This window comes from Bufo bufo, chromosome 6 (genome assembly GCF_905171765.1).
Source record: "Bufo bufo chromosome 6, aBufBuf1.1, whole genome shotgun sequence".
NCBI classification, from domain to species: Eukaryota; Metazoa; Chordata; class Amphibia; order Anura; family Bufonidae; genus Bufo; species Bufo bufo.
The window spans coordinates 381,368,285-381,392,538 of NC_053394.1; the positions used below are offsets into that span (position 1 = coordinate 381,368,285).

Sequence of the window (24,254 nt, forward strand, 5' to 3'; positions counted from 1 at the left end):
TTTTTATTGAATATTGCTTCTCTCCTGTGGTGGTCAGCAAGGGGGGACTTTAGAGCAAAGAAATGTCCCAAATTCTGAAAGGGTTTCTTCCCAGTGTGATTGATTTGATGTCTAATAGGATCTGAATTCTGGATAAAACATTTGAGTGTAGTGACTAGGGATGAGCGAACCCGAACTGTATAGTTCGGGTTCGTACCGAATTTTGGGGTGTTCGGCGCTTTCTTGGCGCTTTTTGAAAGACTGCAAAGCAGCCAATCAACAAGCGTCATACTACTTTCCCCAAGAGGCCATCACAGCCATGCCTACTATTGGCATGGCTGTGATTGGCCAGTGCAGCATGTGACCCAGCCTCTATTTAAGCTGGAGTCACGTAGCGCCGCACGTCACTCTGCTCTGATCAGTGTAGGGATAGGATGCAGCTGCTGCTGTTAGGGTGAGATTAGGCAGGGATTTACTTACTGAAGTGATCGATATACAGCTGTATATCATACAACCTCTGCTATTATATTGCTCACTGTTTTAAGGCTGCCCAGAGCGTTTTTCAGTCACTTTTTTCTGGGGTGATCGGCGGCCATTTTGTGTCTTGTGGTGCGCCAGCACAAGCTGCCACCAAGTCCATTTTTAACCATCAATAGTGTGTTTTTTTTTTTTTTTTGCTATATCCTACATCAGGGGCTTGGCTGTGCTTGCTATTTTATTGAGGGGTAAAATACAATTGCCAAAATAGCAGTACCCTAAATCTGGTGTTTCAGCTGTGGCTAGCCAATTGTAATACTGTCTGCTGTCTGCCGAAGCACAGTTTTTGTTCTGGGTTGAATACAATTCGAAACTTAGCAATTCCCTAAATCAGTGGTTTCTGCTCTATCAGGCCAAGGTTAAATCTATCCATAAAAGGGTATATTAGATTGAAGGTGCGGATAGGGTCATCCACAATAACTTCACACGCTACCGTGCATTTCCAAGTCTAATTCTGTCCGTAAAAGGGATACCTGTCATCCAGCGCCTAAATACTAGGCCTACAATTTATATTCAGCTAAATCTGTTGTTACTGCTGTGGCTGGTCAATCTATTTAGTGTCTGCCAAAGCACAGTTTTTGTTCTGGGTTGAAATACAATTCCCAACTAAGCAATTCCCTAAATTTGTGGTTTCTGCTCTATCAGGCCAAGGTTAAATCTATCCATAAAAGGGTATATTAGATTGAAGGTGCGGATAGGGTCATCCTCAATAACTTCACACGCTACCGTGCATTTCCAAGTCTAATTCTGTCCGTAAAAGGGATACCTGTCATCCAGCGCCTAAATACTAGGCCTACAATTTATATTCAGCTAAATCTGTCGTTACTGCTGTGCCTGTATTAGTGTAATACGGTACCTAAATAGATAGCCAGATAGTGTTAGGTGCCTGTAAAAAAAGGCCTGAATTTGAATTCAATACATTGGGCCAAATAATTTTTTTCTTATTGTGGTGAACGGTAACAATGAGGAAAACATCTAGTAAGGGACGCGGACATGGTCGTGGTGGTGTTAGTGGACCCTCTGGTGCTGGGAGAGGACGCGGCCGTTCTGCCACAGCCACGCGTCCTAGTGAACCAACTACCTCAGGTCCCAGTAGCCGCCAGAATTTACAGCGATATTTGGTGGGGCCCAATGCCGTTCTAAGGATGGTAAGGCCTGAGCAGGTACAGGCATTAGTCAATTGGGTGGCCGACAGTGGATCCAGCACGTTCACATTATCTCCCACCCAGTCTTCTGCAGAAAGCGCACAGATGGCGTATGAAAACCAAGCCCATCAGTCTGTCACATCACCCCCATGCATATCAGGGAAACTGTCTGAGCCTCAAGTTATGCAGCAGTCTCTTATGCTGTTGAAGACTCTGGTGGTGCAGAAGTTCATTCCCAAGGGCATCCACCTAGCCTAATGTCTAATAGGATCTGAATTCTGGATAAAACATTTGAGTGTAGTGACTAGGGATGAGCGAACCCGAACTGTATAGTTCGGGTTCGTACCGAATTTTGGGGTGTTCGGCGCTTTCTTGGCGCTTTTTGAAAGACTGCAAAGCAGCCAATCAACAAGCGTCATACTACTTTCCCCAAGAGGCCATCACAGCCATGCCTACTATTGGCATGGCTGTGATTGGCCAGTGCAGCATGTGACCCAGCCTCTATTTAAGCTGGAGTCACGTAGCGCCGCACGTCACTCTGCTCTGATCAGTGTAGGGATAGGATGCAGCTGCTGCTGTTAGGGTGAGATTAGGCAGGGATTTACTTACTGAAGTGATCGATATACAGCTGTATATCATACAACCTCTGCTATTATATTGCTCACTGTTTTAAGGCTGCCCAGAGCGTTTTTCAGTCACTTTTTTCTGGGGTGATCGGCAGCCATTTTGTGTCTTGTGGTGCGCCAGCACAAGCTGCCACCAAGTCCATTTTTAACCATCAATAGTGTGTTTTTTTTTTTTTTTTGCTATATCCTACATCAGGGGCTTGGCTGTGCTTGCTATTTTATTGAGGGGTAAAATACAATTGCCAAAATAGCAGTACCCTAAATCTGGTGTTTCAGCTGTGGCTAGCCAATTGTAATACTGTCTGCTGTCTGCCGAAGCACAGTTTTTGTTCTGGGTTGAATACAATTCGAAACTTAGCAATTCCCTAAATCCCTAAAGGGTATATTAGATTGAAGGTGCGGATAGGGTCATCCACAATAACTTCACACGCTACCGTGCATTTCCAAGTCTAATTCTGTCCGTAAAAGGGATACCTGTCATCCAGCGCCTAAATACTAGGCCTACAATTTATATTCAGCTAAATCTGTTGTTACTGCTGTGGCTGGTCAATCTATTTAGTGTCTGCCAAAGCACAGTTTTTGTTCTGGGTTGAAATACAATTCCCAACTAAGCAATTCCCTAAATTTGTGGTTTCTGCTCTATCAGGCCAAGGTTAAATCTATCCATAAAAGGGTATATTAGATTGAAGGTGCGGATAGGGTCATCCTCAATAACTTCACACGCTACCGTGCATTTCCAAGTCTAATTCTGTCCGTAAAAGGGATACCTGTCATCCAGCGCCTAAATACTAGGCCTACAATTTATATTCAGCTAAATCTGTCGTTACTGCTGTGCCTGTATTAGTGTAATACGGTACCTAAATAGATAGCCAGATAGTGTTAGGTGCCTGTAAAAAAAGGCCTGAATTTGAATTCAATACATTGGGCCAAATAATTTTTTTCTTATTGTGGTGAACGGTAACAATGAGGAAAACATCTAGTAAGGGACGCGGACATGGTCGTGGTGGTGTTAGTGGACCCTCTGGTGCTGGGAGAGGACGCGGCCGTTCTGCCACAGCCACGCGTCCTAGTGAACCAACTACCTCAGGTCCCAGTAGCCGCCAGAATTTACAGCGATATTTGGTGGGGCCCAATGCCGTTCTAAGGATGGTAAGGCCTGAGCAGGTACAGGCATTAGTCAATTGGGTGGCCGACAGTGGATCCAGCACGTTCACATTATCTCCCACCCAGTCTTCTGCAGAAAGCGCACAGATGGCGTATGAAAACCAAGCCCATCAGTCTGTCACATCACCCCCATGCATATCAGGGAAACTGTCTGAGCCTCAAGTTATGCAGCAGTCTCTTATGCTGTTGAAGACTCTGGTGGTGCAGAAGTTCATTCCCAAGGGCATCCACCTAGCCCTTCCCCAGGAGTGGAAGAGATAGAATGCACTAACGCACAACCACTTATGTTTCCTAATGATGAGGACATGGGAATACCACCTCAGAACGTCTCTGATGATGACGAAACACAGGTGCCAACTGCTGCGTCTTTCTGCAGTGTGCAGACTGAACAGGAGGTCAGGGAGGAAGACTGGGTGGAAGACGATGCAGGGGACGATGAGGTCCTAGACCCCACATGGAATGAAGGTCGTGCCACTGACTTTCAGAATTCGGAGGAAGAGGCAGTGGTGAGACCGAGCCAACAGCGTAGCAAAAGAGGGAGCAGTGGGCAAAAGCAGAATACCCGCCGCCAAGAGAGTCCGTCTGCTACTGGCCACCGCCATCTGGGACCGAGCACCCCAAAGGCAGCTTCAAGGAGCTCCCTGGCGTGGCAGTTCTTCAAACAATGTGCTGACGACAAGACCCGAGTGGTTTGCACGCTGTGCCATCAGAGCCTGAAGCGAGGCATTAACGTTCTGAACCTCAGCACAACCTGCATGACCAGGCACCTGCATGCAAAGCATGAACTGCAGTGGAGTAAACACCTTAAAAACAAGGAACTCACTCAGGCTCCCCCTGCTACCTCTTCTGCTGCTGCCGCCTCGGCCTCTTCCTCCGCCTCTGGAGGAACGTTGGCACCTGCCGCCCAGCAAACAGAGTATGTACCACCAACACCACCACCTCCGTCACCAAGCATCTCAACCATGTCACACGGCAGCGTTCAGCTCTCCATCTCACAAACATTTAAGAGAAAGCGTAAATTCCCACCTAGCCACCCTCGATCCCTGGCCCTGAATGCCAGCATTTCTAAACTACTGGCCTATGAAATGCTGTCATTCAGGCTGGTGGACACAGACAGCTTCAAACAGCTCATGTCACTTGCTGTCCCACAGTATGTTGTTCCCAGCCGCCACTACTTCTCCAAGAGAGCCGTGCCTTCCCTGCACAACCAAGTATCCGATAAAATCAAGTGTGCACTGCGCAATGCCATCTGTGGCAAGGTCCACCTAACCACAGATACGTGGACCAGTAAGCACGGCCAAGGACACTATATCTCCCTAACTGCACACTGGGTAAATGTAGTGGCGGCTGGGCCCATGGCGAAGAGCTGTTTGGCGCACGTCCTTCCGCCGCCAAGGATCGCAGGGCAACATTCTTTGCCTCCTCATCCTACTCTGCTTCCTTCTCCTCTTCTTCCACCTGCTCATCCAGTCAGCCACACACCTTCACCACCAACTTCAGCACAGCCCGGGGTAAACGTCAGCAGACCATTCTGAAACTCATATGTTTGGGGGACAGGCCCCACACCGCACAGGAGATGTGGCGGGGTATAGAACAACAGACCGACGAGTGGTTGCTGCCGGTGAGCCTCAAGCCTGGCCTGGTGGTGTGCGATAATGGGCGAAATCTCGTTGCAGCTCTGGGACTAGCCGGTTTGACTCACATCCCTTGCCTGGCGCATGTGCTGAATTTGGTGGTGCAGAAGTTCATTCACAACTACCCCGACATGTCAGAGCTGCTGCATAAAGTGTGGGCCGTCTGTTCGCGCTTCCGGCGTTCATACCCTGCCGCTGCTCGCCTGTCTGCGCTACAGCGTAACTTCGGCCTTCCCGCTCACCGCCTCATATGCGACGTGCCCACCAGGTGGAACTCCACCTTGCACATGCTGGACAGACTGTGCGAGCAGCAGCAGGCCATAGTGGAGTTTCAGCTGCAGCACGCACGGGTCAGTCGCACTGCGGAACAGCACCACTTCACCACCAATGACTGGGCCTCCATGCGAGACCTGTGTGCCCTGTTGCGCTGTTTCGAGTACTCCACCAACATGGCCAGTGGTGATGATGCCGTTATCAGCGTTACAATACCACTTCTATGTCTCCTTGAGAAAACACTTAGGGCGATGATGGAAGAGGAGGTGGCCCAGGAGGAGGAGGAGAAGGAAGAGGGGTCATTTTTAGCACTTTCAGGCCAGTCTCTTCGAAGTGACTCAGAGGGAGGTTTTTTGCAACAGCAGAGGCCAGGTACAAATGTGGCCAGCCAGGGCCCACTACTGGAGGAGGAGGTGGAGGAGGATGAGGCTGAAGCATGTTCACAGCGGGGTGGCACCCAACGCAGCTCGGGCCCATCACTGGTGCGTGGCTGGGGGGAAACGCAGGACGATGACGATACGCCTCCCACAGAGGACAGCTTGTCCTTACCTCTGGGCAGCCTGGCACACATGAGCGACTACATGCTGCAGTGCCTGCACAACAACAGCAGAGTTGCCCACATTTTAACGTGTGCGGACTACTGGGTTGCCACCCTGCTGGATCCCCGGTACAAAGACAATGTGCCCACCTTACTTCCTGCACTGGAACGTGATAGGAAGATGCGCGAGTACAAGCGCACGTTGGTAGACGCGCTACTGAGAGCATTCCCAAATGTCACAGGGGAACAAGTGGAAGCCCAAGGCGAAGGCAGAGGAGGAGCAAGAGGTCGCCAACGCAGCTGTGTCACGGCCAGCTCCTCTGAGGGCAGGGTTAGCATGGCAGAGATTTGGAAAAGTTTTGTCAACACGCCAAGGCTAACTGCACCACCACCTGATACGGAACGTGTTAGCAGGAGGCGACATTTCACTAACATGGTGGAACAGTACGTGTGCACACCCCTCCACGTACTGACTGATGGTTCGGCCCCATTCAACTTCTGGGTCTCCAAATTGTCCACGTGGCCAGAGCTAGCCTTTTATGCCTTGGAGGAGCTGGCCTGCCTGGCGGCCAGCGTTTTGTCTGAACGTGTATTCAGCACGGCAGGGGGCGTCATTACAGGCAAACGCAGCCGCCTGTCTACAGCCAATGTGGACAAGCTGACGTTCATAAAAATGAACCAGGCATGGATCCCACAGGACCTGTCCATCCCTTGTGCAGATTAGACATTTATAACTACCTCCCCTTAACCATATATTATTGTACTCCAGGGCACTTCCTCATTCAATCCTATTTTTATTTTAATTTTACCATTATATTGCGGGGCAACCCAAAGTTGAATGAACCTCTCCTCTGTCTGGGTGCCGGGGCCTAAATATGTGACAGTGGCCTGTTCCAGTGTTGGGTGACGTGAAGCATGATTCTCTGCTATGACATGAAGCCTGAATCTGTGCTATGGGACCTCTCTCCTCTGTCTGGGTGCCGGCGCCTAAATATCTGACAATGGACTGTTCCAGTTTTGGCTGACGTGAAGCCTGATTCTCTGCTATGACATGAAGCCTGATTCTCTGCTATGGGACCTCTCTCCTCTGTCTGGGTGCCGGGGCCTAAAAATATCTGACAGTGGCCTGTTCCAGTGTTGGGTGACATGAAGCATGATTCTCTGCTATGACATGAAGCCTGAATCTCTGCTATGGGACCTCTCTCCTCTGTCTGGGTGCCGGGGCCTAAATATCTGACAATGGACTGTTCCAGTTTTGGCTGACGTGAAGCCTGATTCTCTGCTGACATGAAGCCTGAATCTCTGCTATGGGACCTCTCTCCTCTGTCTGGGTGCCGAGGCCTAAATATCTGACAATGGACAGTTCCAGTTTTGGCTGACGTGAAGCCTGATTCTCTGCTATGACATGAAGCCTGATTCTCTGCTATGGGACCTCTCTCCTCTGTCTGGGTGCCGGGGTCTAAAAATATCTGACAGTGGCCTGTTCCAGTGTTGGGTGACATGAAGCATGATTCTCTGCTATGACATGAAGCCTGATTCTCTGCTATGGGACCTCTCTCCTCTGTCTGGGTGCCGGGGCCTAAATACCTGACAATGGACTGTTCCAGTTTTGGCTGACGTGAAGCCTGATTCTCTGCTATGGGACCTCTTTCCTCTGTCTGGGTGCCGGGGCCTAAAAATATCTGACAGTGGCCTGTTCCAGTAGTGGGTGACATGAAGCATGATTCTCTGCTATGACATGAAGCCTGATTCTCTGCTATGACATGAAGCCTGATTCTCTGCAATGGGACCTCTCTCCTCTGTCTGGGTGCCGGGGTCTAAATATCTGACAGTGGCCTGTTCCAGTGGTGGGTGACATGAAGCATGATTCTCTGCTATGACATGAAGCCTGATTCTCTGCTATGACATGAAGCCTGATTCTCTGCAATGGGACCTCTCTCCTCTGTCTGGGTGCCGGGGTCTAAATATCTGACAGTGGCCGGTTCCAGTGGTGGGTGACATGAAGCCTGATTCTCTGCTATAGGACCTCTCTCCAATTGATATTGGTTAATTTTTATTTATTTTATTTTAATTCATTTCCCTATCCACATTTGTTTGCAGGGGATTTAACTACATTTTGCTGCCTTTTGCAGCCCTCTAGCCCTTTCCTGGGCTGTTTTACAGCCTTTTTAGTGCCGAAAAGTTCGGGTCCCCATTGACTTCAATGGGGTTCGGGACGAAGTTCGGGTCGGGTTCGGATCCCGAACATTTCCGGGAAGTTCGGCCGAACTTCTCGAACCCGAACATCCAGGTGTTTGCTCAACTCTACTAGTGACGTCTAACAACATCTGATTTCTTAGATTCTGACCACTTCGGGGCCTGTTTGGAAATCTGGCATGTGTCACTTTAGCAGAGAATAACTAAACTCTACTAGTTTTGCTCATCCAAGTAATTCTGACATTGTTTTAGTCAAATATTGTACTTTATTATACTGAAACAAATAACTTAATAAAAAAATGATATATATATATATATATATGTGACGTACTGCACCTTGCAGCCCCGCCTGACGTCACTGTACGTCGGGATCACGCGGTACGGTTTCGGCACTGGTCACCAAGACTTGTTAGGCCCTCCTTGGGAGTACGTAAGGTCAGCTTGGCACAGTTTTACACAGACAGCCCTTGTCCACACGGGCACAGGGAGTGAGAGAGGGTGGCCCACGCTACCTTCGGCATGGCACAACACTCGCTCACAACCCTGACAGGCTAAGAGAGCCCTGCTAGCCCGGTAGACTGCCACCAGTTCCTCGTACGGCTACTTTCACACTCGCGTTTTGGCCTACATTTTGTGAGATCCGTCATGGGCTCTCACAAGCGGTCCAAAACAAATCAGTTTTGCCCTAATGCATTCTGAATGGAAATTAATCCGCTCAGAATGCATCAGTTTGCCTCCAATCAGTCACCATTCCGCTCTGGAGGCTGCTTACACATAGCTCTGTGTGCTTTTATTGTGTAAAAAAAGCGATTTGATACATATGCAAATTAACCTGAGATGAGTCCTGTCCCTGACCCCTCTCACATACAGGACTCATCTCAGGTTCATTTGCATATGGATCAAAACTGAGATTTTTTTTGCACAATAAAAGCACACAGAGCTATGGGGACTGAGTATTGTGGATGTGCTAGCGGCCATCTAGCAGCCCATGTCCCCAGCTCTATACACAAAATCCCGGTGACAGGTTCCCTTTAAGGCTACTTTCACACTACCGTTCAGAGCGGGTCCATCTGATGTCTGCTCAGACGGATCCGCTCATATAATGCAGACTTGGGATCCGTTCAGAACGGATCCGTCTGCATTATACAGGGAGTGCAGAATTATTAGGCAAGTTGTATTTTTGAGGATTAATTTTATTATTGAACAACAACCATGTTCTCAATGAACCCAAAAAACTCATTAATATCAAAGCTGAATATTTTTGGAAGTAGTTTTTAGTTTGTTTTTAGTTTTAGCTATTTTAGGGGGATATCTGTGTGTGCAGGTGACTATTACTGTGCATAATTATTAGGCAACTTTACAAAAAACAAATATATACCCATTTCAATTATTTATTTTTACCAGTGAAACCAATATAACATCTCAACATTCACAAATATACATTTCTGACATTCAAAAACAAATCAGTGACCAATATAGCCACCTTTCTTTGCAAGGACACTCAAAAGCCTGCCATCCATGGATTCTGTCAGTGTTTTGATCTGTTCACCATCAACAGCAACCACAGCCTCCCAGACACTGTTCAGAGAGGTGTACTGTTTTCCCTCCTTGTAAATCTCACATTTGATGATGGACCACAGGTTCTCAATGGGGTTCAGATCAGGTGAACAAGGAGGCCATGTCATTAGATTTTCTTCTTTTATACTCTTTCTTGCCAGCCACGCTGTGGAGTACTTGGACGCGTGTGATGGAGCATTGTCCTGCATGAAAATCATGTTTTTCTTGAAGGATGCAGACTTCTTCCTGTACCACTGCTTGAAGAAGGTGTCTTCCAGAAACTGGCAGTAGGACTGGGAGTTGAGCTTGACTCCATCCTCAACCCGAAAAGGCCCCACAAGCTCATCTTTGATGATACCAGCCCAAACCAGTACTCCACCTCCACCTTGCTGGCGTCTGAGTCGGACTAGAGCTCTCTGCCCTTTACCAATCCAGCCACGGGCCCATCCATCTGGCCCATCAAGACTCACTCTCATTTCATCAGTCCATAAAACCTTAGAAAAATCAGTCTTGAGATATTTCTTGGCCCAGTCTTGACGTTTCAGCTTGTGTCTTGTTCAGTGGTGGTCGTCTTTCAGCCTTTCTTACCTTGGCCATGTCTCTGAGTATTGCACACCTTGTGCTTTTGGGCACTCCAGTGATGTTGCAGCTCTGAAATATGGCCAAACTGGTGGCAAGTGGCATCTTGGCAGCTGCACGCTTGACTTTTCTCAGTTCATGGGCAGTTATTTTGCGCCTTGGTTTATCCACACGCTTCTTGCGACCCTGTTGACTATTTTGAATGAAACGCTTGATTGTTCGATGATCACGCTTCAGAAGCTTTGCAATTTTAAGAGTGCTGCATCCCTCTGCAAGATATCTCACTATTTTTGACTTTTCTGAGCCTGTCAAGTCCTTCTTTTGACCCATTTTGCCAAAGGAAAGGAAGTTGCCTAATAATTATGCACACCTAATATAGGGTGTTGATGTCATTAGACCACACCCCTTCTCATTACAGAGATGCACATCACCTAATATGCTTAATTGGTAGTAGGCTTTCGAGCCTATACAGCTTGGAGTAAGACAACATGCATAAAGAGGATGATGTGGTCAAAATACTCATTTGCCTAATAATTCTGCACGCAGTGTATAGTAGAAAAAATTCTAAGTGTGAAAGTAGCTTCAGACGGATCCGTCCAGACTTTACATTGAAAGTCAATGGGGGACGGATCCGTTTGAAAATTGAGCCATATTGTGTCATCTTCAAACGGATCCGTCCCCATTGACTTAGGCCTCATGCACACGACCGTTTTTTTTTGCAGTCCGCAAAACGGATTTCCGTTGTTCCGTGACCGTTTTTTCTTCCGTGGGTCTTCCTTGATTTTTGGAGGATCCACGGACATGAAAAGTGAAAAAAAAAAATACGTCAAGTTTGCATTGAAAATTATAGGAAAAACGGACACGGATCACGGATGCGGATGACTATCTTGTGTGCATCCGTGATTTTTCACGGACCCATTGACTTGAATGGGTCCGGGAACTGTTGTCAGTGAAAAAAATAGGACAGGTCATATTTTTTTCACGGACTGGAAAAACGGATCACGGACGCGGAAGCCAAACTGTTCATTTTACGATTTTTCCACGGACCCATTGAAAGTCAATGGGTCCGCGAAAAAAACCGGAAAACGGAACAACGGCCGCTGATGCACACAACGGTCATGTGCATGAGGCCTAACATTGTAAGTCTGGACGGATCCGTTTGCCTCCGCACGGCCAGGCGGACACCCGAACGCTGCAAGATTGCTGAGCGGAGCGGAGGCTGAACGCTGCCAGACTGATGCATTCTGAGCGGATCCGCGTCCACTCAGAATGCATTAGGGCAGTACGGATGCGTTCGGGGCCGCTTGTGAGCCCCTTCAAACGGAACTCACAAGCGGACACCTGAACGCTAGTGTGAAAGTAGCCTAACATGAAACTAAGCAGATACACTATTAGATTAGTATATTCTTAGATAACACCCCACTTCTATATGTGGTTTTGGGGGCCACTGGTCTATCACACCAGTTATAAAAATGTGTTCCTTTAAAATTTTCTCACTGTGTGTAGCAGAGGTAACGCAGTGAAAGCGGATACATTTCTGCAGCTCACACATACACTATTAGAGTAGTATATTCTTAGATGACACCCCGCTTCTATATGTGGTTTTGGGGGCCACTGGTCTATCACACCAGTTATAATACTTTTCTCTAATTGCGCTCGTCACTCTTTGTAGTTGTAGTATCGCTGCAGAACCGATCCCCAGTCACGATGCTGCACTATACAAATCCACTATAATATGCTTTCTATATTAGAAAGTATATTATAAGTGTATTACACCCCTCTGTACTGCACACCAATCAATAGCACACCTATACCAGTCCTTAAAAGGACTTTTGTGGCCCTATTAGCAGGCGTTTGGTGTCCCTAACAGCCTGTCCCTGCTCCACACAGCAACCTCTCCCTACACTGGCAATAGACAGAATGTAAAATGGCGGCCAGATCAGGTTTATTTATAAGGTAGGGGGTATGTCCATGTGCTGAAACGTCTCAATTGGCTGTCCTGTACCACCTGATGGATGTGTCATGGGTCAAAGTTCTTCACAATGTAAAAGAATATGGCGCCAGGCAAATATCGCCATATGTTCGCATGTTTGGCGAACCGCGAATGTGTAAAGTTTGCCGCGAACCGCAAGGCCATCTCTATTGTTGCCCAAAGTGCTTCACAGTTACATTAAAACATACATTTATAAAAACATTAGCAGCCGATTTGTGTAGGTTTGTGTCTGGTGGCAGTTTAGAAATCATGTCCTGATTTTTCAGCTCCCACTCTAGTTTAGAAAATTCCGCCATTCATTCCTATGGGACCAAAATATTTTTGTGAACCATTCGGCGAAACGTTCCACAAAGTAATATCACACCAATTGGGAACAATTTCCACGTTTCGGTATATTACTGTCTATGTAGTGTAAAAACTGTGGGAGGAGTTAGGGTGGTAAATTTGGCTATAATAAGAATGTTGAGGAAGGGTTGAGACGTATGCATATATATCCATGCATGCCTGCAAACACGTGCGGGCATGTATGGTATATGTATGCATACATTAACCACCGCATCATGGGGTGATGTGCGCAGATGTGCCAAGCATCTGCGCACGTCTGCCCATGGTGATCCCCAGGGGCTCATGGTGGCCCCTATGGGAAATATGTGATCCCTGGAAGCTGTGCCCCCTTATATTAGTATATATATGTGCCCCCTTATAGTTAGTATATATTTCCTCTATGACCGTGTATATATCGGCCCTGTATGGCAAGTGGGGACATATGCATGTCCCCTGTATGTGATGCCCCAGATATATGCGAGGGTGTGTGTATATATATATATAGATATGTGTGTATGTATTTGCACACGTGTCTATGTATATACACTTATGTCAGCATGACAGTATGTATGTGGGCTTATTGCTGCCCATTCATACCCCCGGTTTTGTATGTGTATGTGTTTATAGATGTGCCCCAAGCATCTGTGGATATATATATGTATATATGCAATTCCAACTCTTATCTACAGAGTTGTTTAGAGAAAAACTTGTGCTGATAGCCTGTAGGATAACAGCTGATTAGCATCTAGTCCCCTTTTGTTCAGGCCCCATACAATCAGACTCTCTGGCACCGTTTGTGAGAGGGCCTTCTAACCAGAGACATCATAACCTGTTTTCCACACCTCTGCCCCATGGCCATGCCCATTACTCCCAGCATTTTTGAGATTAGGGGGGAGGACTAAGGCACACTATGATGTCACATGCCTGAGGAAGGAGGAGGGGGGCTGGTTTTGGGCTATAAAGCCCCAAGCAGGGCAGAGGCGCGGTCTCTTGCAACTGGACTAGAATCAGAGACACATGGGAGAGAGCAGCTCCATGACGAGCACCTGGAGAAGGCCGGCCTACTAACTCTGGAAGGATTAAGTATATCCCTGATCCCCTAACCCTTACACCACCTAACCCTTTACCCCTGGTAATTATCACCCCTAACGTTTACCCTGGTGGCCCTGATTAACCCCTGGGTTACCCCTACCCCTGCATCCCCTGGGTGCTGGTAACCCCTGATGGACCCTGGTCCCTGCCTACTGTGCACCCTGGCCCATGATCTGACCCTTGCCCCTGAAACCCCTGATACACCCTTTCCCTACCCTGATTAACCCCTGGTGGTAACCCCTGCTTAAACCCTGCCACACACCGCCCCCTCACTGTACACTTGCAGGGTATTTAACCCTTGTATTGCTGTACAGTTCTGATATTATCCCCATTGTTAACCCTTTGTCTTTGTGGTCGGCTTACACCCCTTTAAGGCCACCGTTAACCCTCGACGTACCCCATAGGGATAGTATAGGACGAGATGGGTGGGTTGTTAATATTACTTGTATGTGTGAACTGTATAGTTAGTTGATGGGTGGAATTGGGAATGTGTAGTGTAGTTTAGGATTGTATATTTAGTGCTGTATTGTTAGTGTATTGCGTGCGTAGTGTATTGTAAGTAATAAATACTGTGTTACTTGTAACTATCTGTGTAACGTGTAGTTATTGGCGATAGTTAGTTAGTAAGGCGCATGCAGATAGCGTAGCGATCAGTGTAAAGCATAGCGAAGGTATTGTGTTATTGTTATATAAAGGTATAAATGGGCGGAGTCATCAATAGACTGTTCCCATTTATGAATATTAATTATCGATATTTGCATAAATATTAGTGAGTAATATTCCCCCTTTACAAAGAATATATATATGATATAACAGTACGTGGTCTTGCCATGCAAAAACACTTAAAGAAGACCTTTCACCAGAATCAAGTATGTAAACTGACTATACAGCCATGTAGAGCGGCGCCCAGGGATCCCCCTGCGCTTACTCTTATCCTCAGGCGCCGCTCCGTTCTCCGGTTATAGCCTCCGGTATAGTCATAGTTAGGCTCCACCCAGGGGAACCTGCCGGCGTCTCTTTCTCCTATGCTGTAGCGCTGGCCAATAGCTATGAGCTGAGCGCTGCGATTGGCCAGCGCTACAGCATAGGAGAAAGAGACGCCGGCAGGTTCCCCTGGGTGGAGCCTAACTATGACTATACCGGAGGCTATACCGGGCGAACGGAGCGGCGCCCGAGGATAAGAGTAAGTGCAGGGGGATCCCTGGGCGCCTCTCTACATGGCTGTATAGTCAGTTTACATACTTGATTCTGGTGAAAGGTCCTCTTTAAAGGGAACCGGTCACCGGGATTTTGTGTATAGAGCTGAGGACATGGGATGCTAGATGGCCGCTAGCACATATCTTTATTTCCTGCTGACAGTAAGACAACCAGATAACACACGATACAATAGAAACATAGAAACATAGAATGTGTCGGCAGATAAGAACCATTTGGCCCATCTAGTCTGCCCAATATACTGAATACTATGGATAGCCCCCGGCCCTATCTTATATGAAGGATGGCCTTATGCCTATCCCATGCATGCTTAAACCCCTTCACTGTATTTGCAGCTACCACTTCTGCAGGAAGGCTATTCCATGCATCCACTACTCTCTCAGTAAAGTAATACTTCCTTATATTACTTTTAAACCTTTGCCCCTCTAATTTAAAACTGTGTCCTCTTGTGGTAGTTTTTCTTCTTTTAAATATGCTCTCTTCCTTTACCGAGTTGATTCCCTTTATGTATTTAAAAGTTTCTATCATATCCCCTCTGTCTCTTCTTTCTTCCAAGCTATACATATTAAGGTCCTTTAACCTTTCCTGGTAAGTTTTATCCTGCAATCCATGTACTAGTTTAGTAGCTCTTCTCTGAACTCTCTCTAGAGTATCTATATCCTTCTGGAGATATGGCCTCCAGTACTGCGCACAATACTCCAAGTGAGGTCTCACCAGTGTTCTGTACAGCGGCATAAGCACTTCACTCTTTCTACTGCTTATACCTCTCCCTATACATCCAAGCATTCTGCTGGCATTTCGTGCTGCTCTATTACATTGTCTTCCCACCTTTAAGTCTTCTGAAATAATTACTCCTAAATCCCTTTCCTCAGATACTGAGGTCAGGACTGTGTCAAATATTCTATATTCTGCCCTTGGGTTTTTACGCCCCAGGTGCATTATCTTGCACTTATCCACATTAAATTTCAGTTTCCAGAGTTCTGACCATTCTTCTAGTTTTCCTAAATCCTTTTCCATTTGGCGTTTCCCTCCAGGAACATCAACCCTGTTACATATCTTTGTGTCATCAGCAAAAAGACAAACCTTACCAGCGAGGCCTTTTGCAATATCACTTATGAAGATATTAAACAAAATCGGTCCCAGTACAGATCCCTGTGGAACCCCACTGGTAACATTACCTTGTTTTGAATGTTCTCCATTGACTACAACCCTCTGTTGTCTGTCACTCAGCCACTGCCTAATCCACTCAACAATATGGGAGTCCATGCTCAATGACTGCAGTTTATTGATAAGTCTTCTATGTGGGACAGTGTCAAAAGCCTTACTAAAATCTAGATATGCGATGTCTACTGCACCTCCACCGTCTATTATTTTATTCACCCAGTCAAAAAAAATCTATAAGATTTGTTTGACATGATCTCCCTGAAGTAAACCCATGTTGTTTTTCATCTTGCAATCCATGGGATTTTAGATGTTCCACAATCCTATCCTTTAATAGGGTTTCCATTAATTTGCCTACTATTGATGTCAGACTCACTGGTCTATAGTTGCTCGATTCCTCCCTACTACCTTTCTTGTGAATGGGCACAACATTTGCCAATTTCCAATCTTCCGGGACGACTCCTGTTACTAATGATTGGTTAAATAAATCTGTTAACGGTTTTGCCAGCTCACCACTAAGCTCTTTTAATAATTTTGGGTGTATCTCATCAGGCCCCTGTGACTTATCTGTCTTCACCTTAGACAGCAAACTTAGAACATCTTCCTCTGTAAAGATACATGCATCAAACGATTTAATAGTCATTCTTTCTAGTGGAGGTCCTTCTCCTTTTTCTTTTGTAAAAACTGAACAGAAGTATTCATTAAGGCAGTCGGCAATGGTGTCTGATTATACTAGGAGTCCAGGCTTTATATAACGTTCCTTATGTAAGCAATAAAGAGGTAAGGCTACTTTCACACTAGCGTTTCTGGATCCGGCAGGGTTCAGCAAAAACGTTTCCATTACCGATAATACAACCGTCTGCATCCGTTGTTAACTGATCCAGTTGTATTATCTTTAACATTTATTTAACTTTGCCAAAACGGATCTGTTTTGAACTCCATTGAAAGTCAATGGAGGACGGATCCGTTTTCTATTGTGGCAGATTGTGATCAGTCCCCATTGACTTGCATTGGGGGTCGTGACGGATCCATTTTGCTCCGCAACCCAGAAAGGAAAGAAAGCCGCAGGACGCTGCGGTTTTATCTCCGGTCTGGGAACGAAACGGAATACATTTTGGAGCATTCCGTTTCCTTCAGTTCAGTTTTGTCCCCATTTACAATGAATGGGGACAAAACTGAAGCGCTTTTTTCCGGCATTGAGCCCCTATGACGGAACTCAATACCGAAAAACTTTAACGCTAGTGTGAAACTGGCTTAAGCTACATAATAATAATCTCTATAACTAGGCAGGTTAGTCGATACTTTGCATAGAACATGTGACAGGAGGTTTCTATAGAATATGACAGGATGATGAGGCAGGATGTTCTATAAACTGTTGAGTGTTGACCCAGATGTTCTCTGCAGTTGTGCTTTATTACCCAAGTCAACAGTCTTTACAAAAATCACTTTGTTATCCCTTAAAATGATATAAATTTCAAAAACTTTTCCTACATGGTGTAGTGGATGGATCCGGTTATGTCGGAGCTGCTTTAACTGAAGAGATTGGTCACCACCTCTGTCCAAGGCACAGGATGGATCTGTGGAGTTCTGGTGCCAGAGCTACTGTAGACCAGCTGATTGGTGGGGTGCCAGGTGCCAGGTGTCAGGACCCCCCCCCCCCCCCCCCCCCCACCAATCTGATACTGATGGCCTATCCTGACAACAGGCCATCGAGATCACATTACTGGAAAACCCCTTTAATGACATACGCATTATTGTCATTTACAGCATGGGGCGGTTTAATGGTCCAAGCATCATTTTTACTTCTTGTGCAACCCGCCAAATTTTTGCTATTGTTTATACATGTCACATAGGGGGTTCTATATTAATATGTTTTTAGAGATTTTTTCAAATCTCTTTGGCCTCTTTCACACGGGTGTTGCGGGAAAATGTGCGGGTGCGTTGCGGGAACACCCGCAATTTTTCCGCGTGAGTAACAAAACATTGTAATGCGTTTTGCACTCGCGTGAGAAAAATCACGCGTGTTTGGTACCCAAACCCGAACTTCTTCACAGAAGTTCGGGCTTGGGATCGGTGTTCTGTAAATAGTATTAATTTTCCCTTATGACATGGTTATAAAGGGAAAATAATAGCATTCTGATTACAGAATGCATAGTAAAATAGTGCTGGAGGGGTTAAAAATAAATAAAAAAATCATTTAACTCACCTTAATCCACTTGCTCGCGTAGCCGGCATCTCCGTCCGTCTCTTTTACTGTACAGGACCTGTGGTGAGCATTAACTATAGTTCAAGGACCTGGGATGACGTCACTCCGGTCATCACATGGTACGTCACATGATCTTTTACCATGGTGAATCACCATGGTAAAAGATCATGTGACGTACCATGTGATGACCGGAGTGACGTCATCCCAGGTCCTTGAACTATAGTTAATGCTCACCACAGGTCCTGTACAGTAAAAGAGACAGACGGAGATGCCGGCTACGCGAGCAAGTGGATTAAGGTGAGTTAAATGATTTTTTATTTATTATTAACCCCTCCAGCACTATTTTACTATGCATTCTGTATTCAGAATGCTATTATTTTCCCTTATAACCATGTTATAAGGGAAAATAATAATGATCGGGTCTCCATCCCGATTGTCTCCTAGCAACCGTGCGTGAAAATCGCACCGCATCCGCACTTGCTTGCGGATGCTTGCGATTTTCACGCAACCCCATTCATTTCTATGGGGCCTGCGTTACGTGAAAAACGCACAAAGAGGAGCATGCTGCGATTTTCACGCAACGCAAAAGTGATGCGTGAAAATCACAGCTCGTGTGCACAGCCCCATAGAAATGAATGGGTCGGTATTCAGTGCGGGTGCAATGCGTTCACCTCCCGCATCGCATCCGCGCGGAATACTCGCTCGTGTGAAAGGGGCCTTTTAGTTTTATTTGGAGGAAAAAGTCGTTTTATTTCAGCTGCTTATTCTTTAAATATGCAAATTGACACCAAAATAAATGTTTAATATTAGTTCCCTGTTTTGGTTATTTTAATTAAAAAAAATTAGTTTCATGTGAAAAGGCCGACTATGCTGACGGTTTCGGCCGGTGTGGACTGCGTTTCTTCTTTATTCTCACTTGTATTTTAAAAGTATCAAAATATATCACAAAACACATTTTGGCAGGTGGGACATTTACGCATTTTTATTTTTCAATTTTCTTTATAACTGAGGCATCCACATGTGGCAAGTGAAGCTTGTGCGGCATAACGGCCCTGCCTGGCAAGGTAGAAACCACTATGTGCACAAAACAAGCAATCACCGACAGAATATATTAAGGGGCAGCGTCCAAAACCATCCATAAGAACAGTAAAGGATCACTACCCCCCCCCCCATCCGAGCTATCGTTATTACTTCTAGAAGTACAGATGTAGCAAGGGTTAACACACAAACTCTTAACTCAAAATGGTCACAAATGCAACATATCCAATGTATATATTTTATATCATGTCATCTTCAATTATAAAACTAAACAATACAGAGATGGTGGGACATACAATAAAAAATAATCAAGGATTCACCCAAGTGTAAAATCATGTGAGATGAGCGAACCACATGACTTCTACAAATACAGCGGTGGCGGGGACCCCTAGTGTTGCATTTATCTACAGGTACATTTTGGTCAGGATGTGTAGATTAAAAGGATATTTCTCTAGGAAGACGAGTAATGGCTTCTTTGTAATGAGGCAATCCTAGCCTGGGTCACTTTTTGGGAGAACTTGAACATTACTGATGAAATGTGCCCAGTAAGACCACAGATGACAGTTTTTTTAATGTTACAAATACTTATAGGGGTCGAACAGACCGGGGCTGGAATAGGCAGATTGTTATCCTTTTATATCAGGCCCTGGTTTTGTGCTTCACCAGGTATGGTTGAAAGATACACTACTCCCATAGATTCACGATGTGTCACGCAGACAGGCTTACTCTCATCAGTGGTAGCCCCTCTCTCTATTACTACCCCTGTGCTGTCTTACGCTCAGAGGTAGGTGGAGTGTCCTTAAAAATTATTTTATGGATTTAGGTCACAAGCTTAGGGCAAGGACCTCAAACGTAGTGTTTTCCAAAATACTACCTGTACCACGAGCCACACAAGAAAGGCAGCGGGAGATTAACAAGTGGATCAAGAACTGGTGTAGGAAGGAGGGGTTTGGGTTCCTGGAGAACTGGGCAGACTTCTCTGTCGGCTACAGGCTCTATCGTAGGTATGGGCTGCACCTCAATAGGGAAGGGGCAGCTATTTTGGGGGAGAAAATGGCTAGAAGGTTGGAGGAGTGTTTAAACTAGGGCTGGAGGGTAATTACGTTATAGCAGGGGGAGATAGAGACCTGGGGCAAGGTAATAGAACTGGGGGAGGAATGGAAGGAGGTAGTAGAACAGTTCAGAAGGAAAGGTGTAGGGTAAAAAATATACATAAACCTCTCAAATGTATGTATACTAATGCCAGAAGCCTGACTAATAAAACTGGTGAACTGGAATTAGTGATGTGTGAGGAGGACTATGACATAGTGGGAATAACTGAGACATGGCTGGATGATAGCTATGACTGGGCGGATAATGTACAGGGGGACAGTCTGATTAGAAAGGATCGTCAAAACCGGAGAGGGGGAGGGGTCTGCCTGTATGTAAAGTCCTGTTTAAAGCCCACAGTCCGAGAAGATATAAGTAAGGGACATAAATATATGATTAGAAATACATGGAGAAAAAACAATAATAAAAAACACTAAAAGGAGTTTATTATAAGGCTACTTTCACACTCGCGTTTTGTGAATGACGCCCTCTTTTTCCACATGTCTGGACACCAGATCTTGTGGGAATCCAGCTCTATTTTTATACTCTCACATATAGGCCCCTGTATTTGCAGTTTTACAGGGATGGAGGGTCCCCATACCAATCACAGGCAGGGTGGTACCTAGAAAAATAGAGTTTTTTTTAATTTTCTCTCACTATACAATTGTGTGTAGAGGAGATGTCTAAAAAAAAAAAAACCTTAGCTTCACTTTTAACTGGATCTGTCCTTTGATTACCAATAGTCATTCAATATAGGAAACTATGTTTGTTTAGTGAGCTCTCACATCGCTCCCAATCATCGCTCCAAGCCCTCAGCTACCTCTGGTAACTGAAAGCAAGGCGCTGTTTTATCTCCCTGTAAAAAGGAGCAACTGAAGTTATAAAGCCAGTTAGTGACCACCATAAAAACACTTAAGGGAGGTCACTAACGGGCTAAGCATGAAGATGGCTTCTCTTATATGTGTTTTTTTTTATGTTTAACAAGAGATGATTTTTCGTTAAAACACATATCACATTCTGAACATGAAAATGGCTTCTCTCCTGTGTGAATTCTCTGATGTATAACAAGTACTGATTTCTGGTTAAAACATTTCCCACATTCTGAACATGGAAATGGCTTCTCTCCTGTGTGAATTCTCTGATGTATAACAAGTACTGATTTCCGGTTAAAACATTTCCCACATTCTGAACATGGAAATGGCTTCTCTCCTGTGTGAATTCTCTGATGTATAACAAGATCTTTATTATTGTTAAAACATTTCCCACATTCTGAACATGGAAATGGCTTCTCCCCTGTGTGAATTTTCTGATGTACATGAAGATCTGATTTACGGTTAAAACATTTCCCACATTCTGAACATGAAAATGGTTTCTCTCCTGTGTGATTTCTCTGATGTATAACAAGTTCTGATTTAAGGTTAAAACATCTACCACATTCTGAACATGAAAATGGGTTTTCCCCTGTGTGATTTCTCTGATGGTTATCAAGACATGATTTACGGTTAAAACATCTACCACATTCTGAACATGAAAATGGCTTCTCTCCTGTGTGAATTCTCTGATGTATAACAAGATATGATTTATGCTTAAAACATCTACCACATTCTGAACATGAAAATGGCTTCTCTCCTGTGTGAATTCTCTGATGTGTAACAAGAGCTGATTCATGCCTAAAACATCTACCACATTCTGTACATGAAAATGGCTTTTCCCCTGTGTGAATTCTTTGATGTATAACAAGATGCCGTTTACACTTGAAACATTTCCCACATTCTGAACATGAAAATGGCTTCTCCCCTGAGTGAATTCTCAGATGTACAACAAGAGCTGATTTACATCTAAAACATTTCCCACATTCTGAACATGAAAATGGCTTCTCCCCTGAGTGAATTCTCAGATGTACAGCAAGAGCTGATTTACATCTAAAACATTTTTCACATTCTGAACATAAAAATGTCTTTCCTGTTACATGAGCTGTTTGATGTTTAGCACCTCTTCTGTGACTTTTATTTTGTGTTACAGTCTGTGATGAATCAGAAAATCGGACCTGTTTAAAAGAATCAAATGATGCATTGTTGCTGTGATTGGATGGGGGTATATCTTGCATATTGGCATGCTCTTCAAATATATCTCGTGTGATATCACAATCATCTACTTCAAACTCTGAAGATACCAGATGTTTCTCTGAGTTCCTGGTACAGTCATCTGCCAAGAATAAAATACATTTTATTATTGATGAATAACATTAAAATAGTATTAAAGTTTTATAACTTTTCCAATTAAATACACTGCTCAAAAAAATAAAGGGAACACTTAAACAACACAATGTAACTCCAAGTCAATCACACTTCTGTGAAATCAAACTGTCCACTTAGGAAGCAACACTGAGTGACAATCAATTTCACATGCTGTTGTGCAAATGGGATAGACAACAGGTGGAAATTATAGGCAATTAGCAAGACACCCCCAATAAAGGAGTGGTTCTGCAGGTGGTGAACACAGACCACTTCTCAGTTCCTATGCTTCCTCGCTGATGTTTTGGTCACTTTTGAATGCTGGCGGTGCTTTCACACTAGTGGTAGCATGAGACGAAGTCTACAACCCACACAAGTGGCTCAGGTAGTGCAGCTTATCCAGGATGGCACATCAATGCGAGCTGTGGCAAGAAGGTTTGCTGTGTCTGTCAGCGTAGTGTCCAGAGCATGGAGGCGCTACCAGGAGACAGGCCAGTACATCAGGAGACGTGGAGGAGGCCGTAGGAGGGCAACAACCCAGCAGCAGGACCGCTACCTCCGCCTTTGTGAAAGGAGGAACAGGAGGAGCACTGCCAGAGCCCAGCAAAATGACCTCCAGCAAGCCACAAATGTGCATGTGTCTGCTCAAAGGTCAGAAACAGACTCCATGAGGGCCCGACGTCCACAGGTGGGGGTTGTGCTTACAGCCCAACACCGTGCAGGACGTTTGGCATTTGCCAAAGAACACCAAGATTGGCAAATTCGCCACTGGCGCCCTGTGCTCTGCACAGATGAAAGCAGGTTCACACTGAGCACATGTGACAGACGTGACAGAGTCTGGAGACGCCGTGGAGAACGTTCTGCTGCCTGCAACATCCTCCAGCATGACCGGTTTGGCATTGGGTCAGTAATGGTGTGGGGTGGCATTTCTTTGGAGGGCCGCACAGCCCTCCATGTGCTCGCCAGAGGTAGCCTGACTGCCATTAGGTACCGAGATGAGATCCTCAGACCCCTTGTGAGACCATATGCTGGTGCGGTTGGCCCTGGGTTCCTCCTAATGCAAGACAATGCTAGACCTCATGTGGCTGGAGTGTGTCAGCAGTTCCTACAAGACGAAGGCATTGATGCTATGGACTGGCCCGCCCGTTCCCCAGACCTCATCAGGAGCATGCACAGGCGTTGTAGGGAGGTCATACAGGCACGTGGAGGCCACACACACTACTGAGCCTCATTTTGACTTGTTTTAAGGACATTACATCAAAGTTGGATCAGCCTGTAGTGTGTTTTTCCACTTTGGATTTGGAGTCATACTCAAAATTAGACCTCCATGGGTTGAAAAATTTGATTTCCATTTTTGTTTTTTGTGTGATTTTGTTGTCAGCACATTCAACTATGTAAAGAACAAAGTATTTCAGAAGAATATTTAACTCAGATCTAGGATGTGTTATTTTTGTGTTCCCTTTATTCTTTTGAGCAGTGTACAAAAATCCACAGAAATTATAAGGCATGGCGCAAACTTCAAGTATCAATTGACTAAAACAGTGGTGGCCAAACAGACCACAATCTAATAGCAGACCGAGGGGCATAACTAGAAAACGCTGGCTCCCACCTTGAGCCACTTCCCTGCAACCCCCACCCAATCAGTCATTTAAAAGATATATAAATAAAACATTT

The 24,254-nt window shown here is 45.4% G+C and overlaps 1 protein-coding gene across 1 annotated transcript in view; it reads right to left on the reverse strand.

The window, feature by feature from the left end:
• The window catches only part of LOC121005745 (zinc finger protein 729-like), a 456,628-nt gene that overhangs the window by 369,626 nt on the left and 62,748 nt on the right, over positions 1 to 24,254 (reverse strand). The window contains 2 exon segments of the mRNA XM_040438514.1: positions 21,419 to 21,585; positions 21,838 to 22,154. Of these exon segments, the coding sequence (XP_040294448.1) occupies positions 21,419 to 21,585; positions 21,838 to 22,154 (484 nt within the window).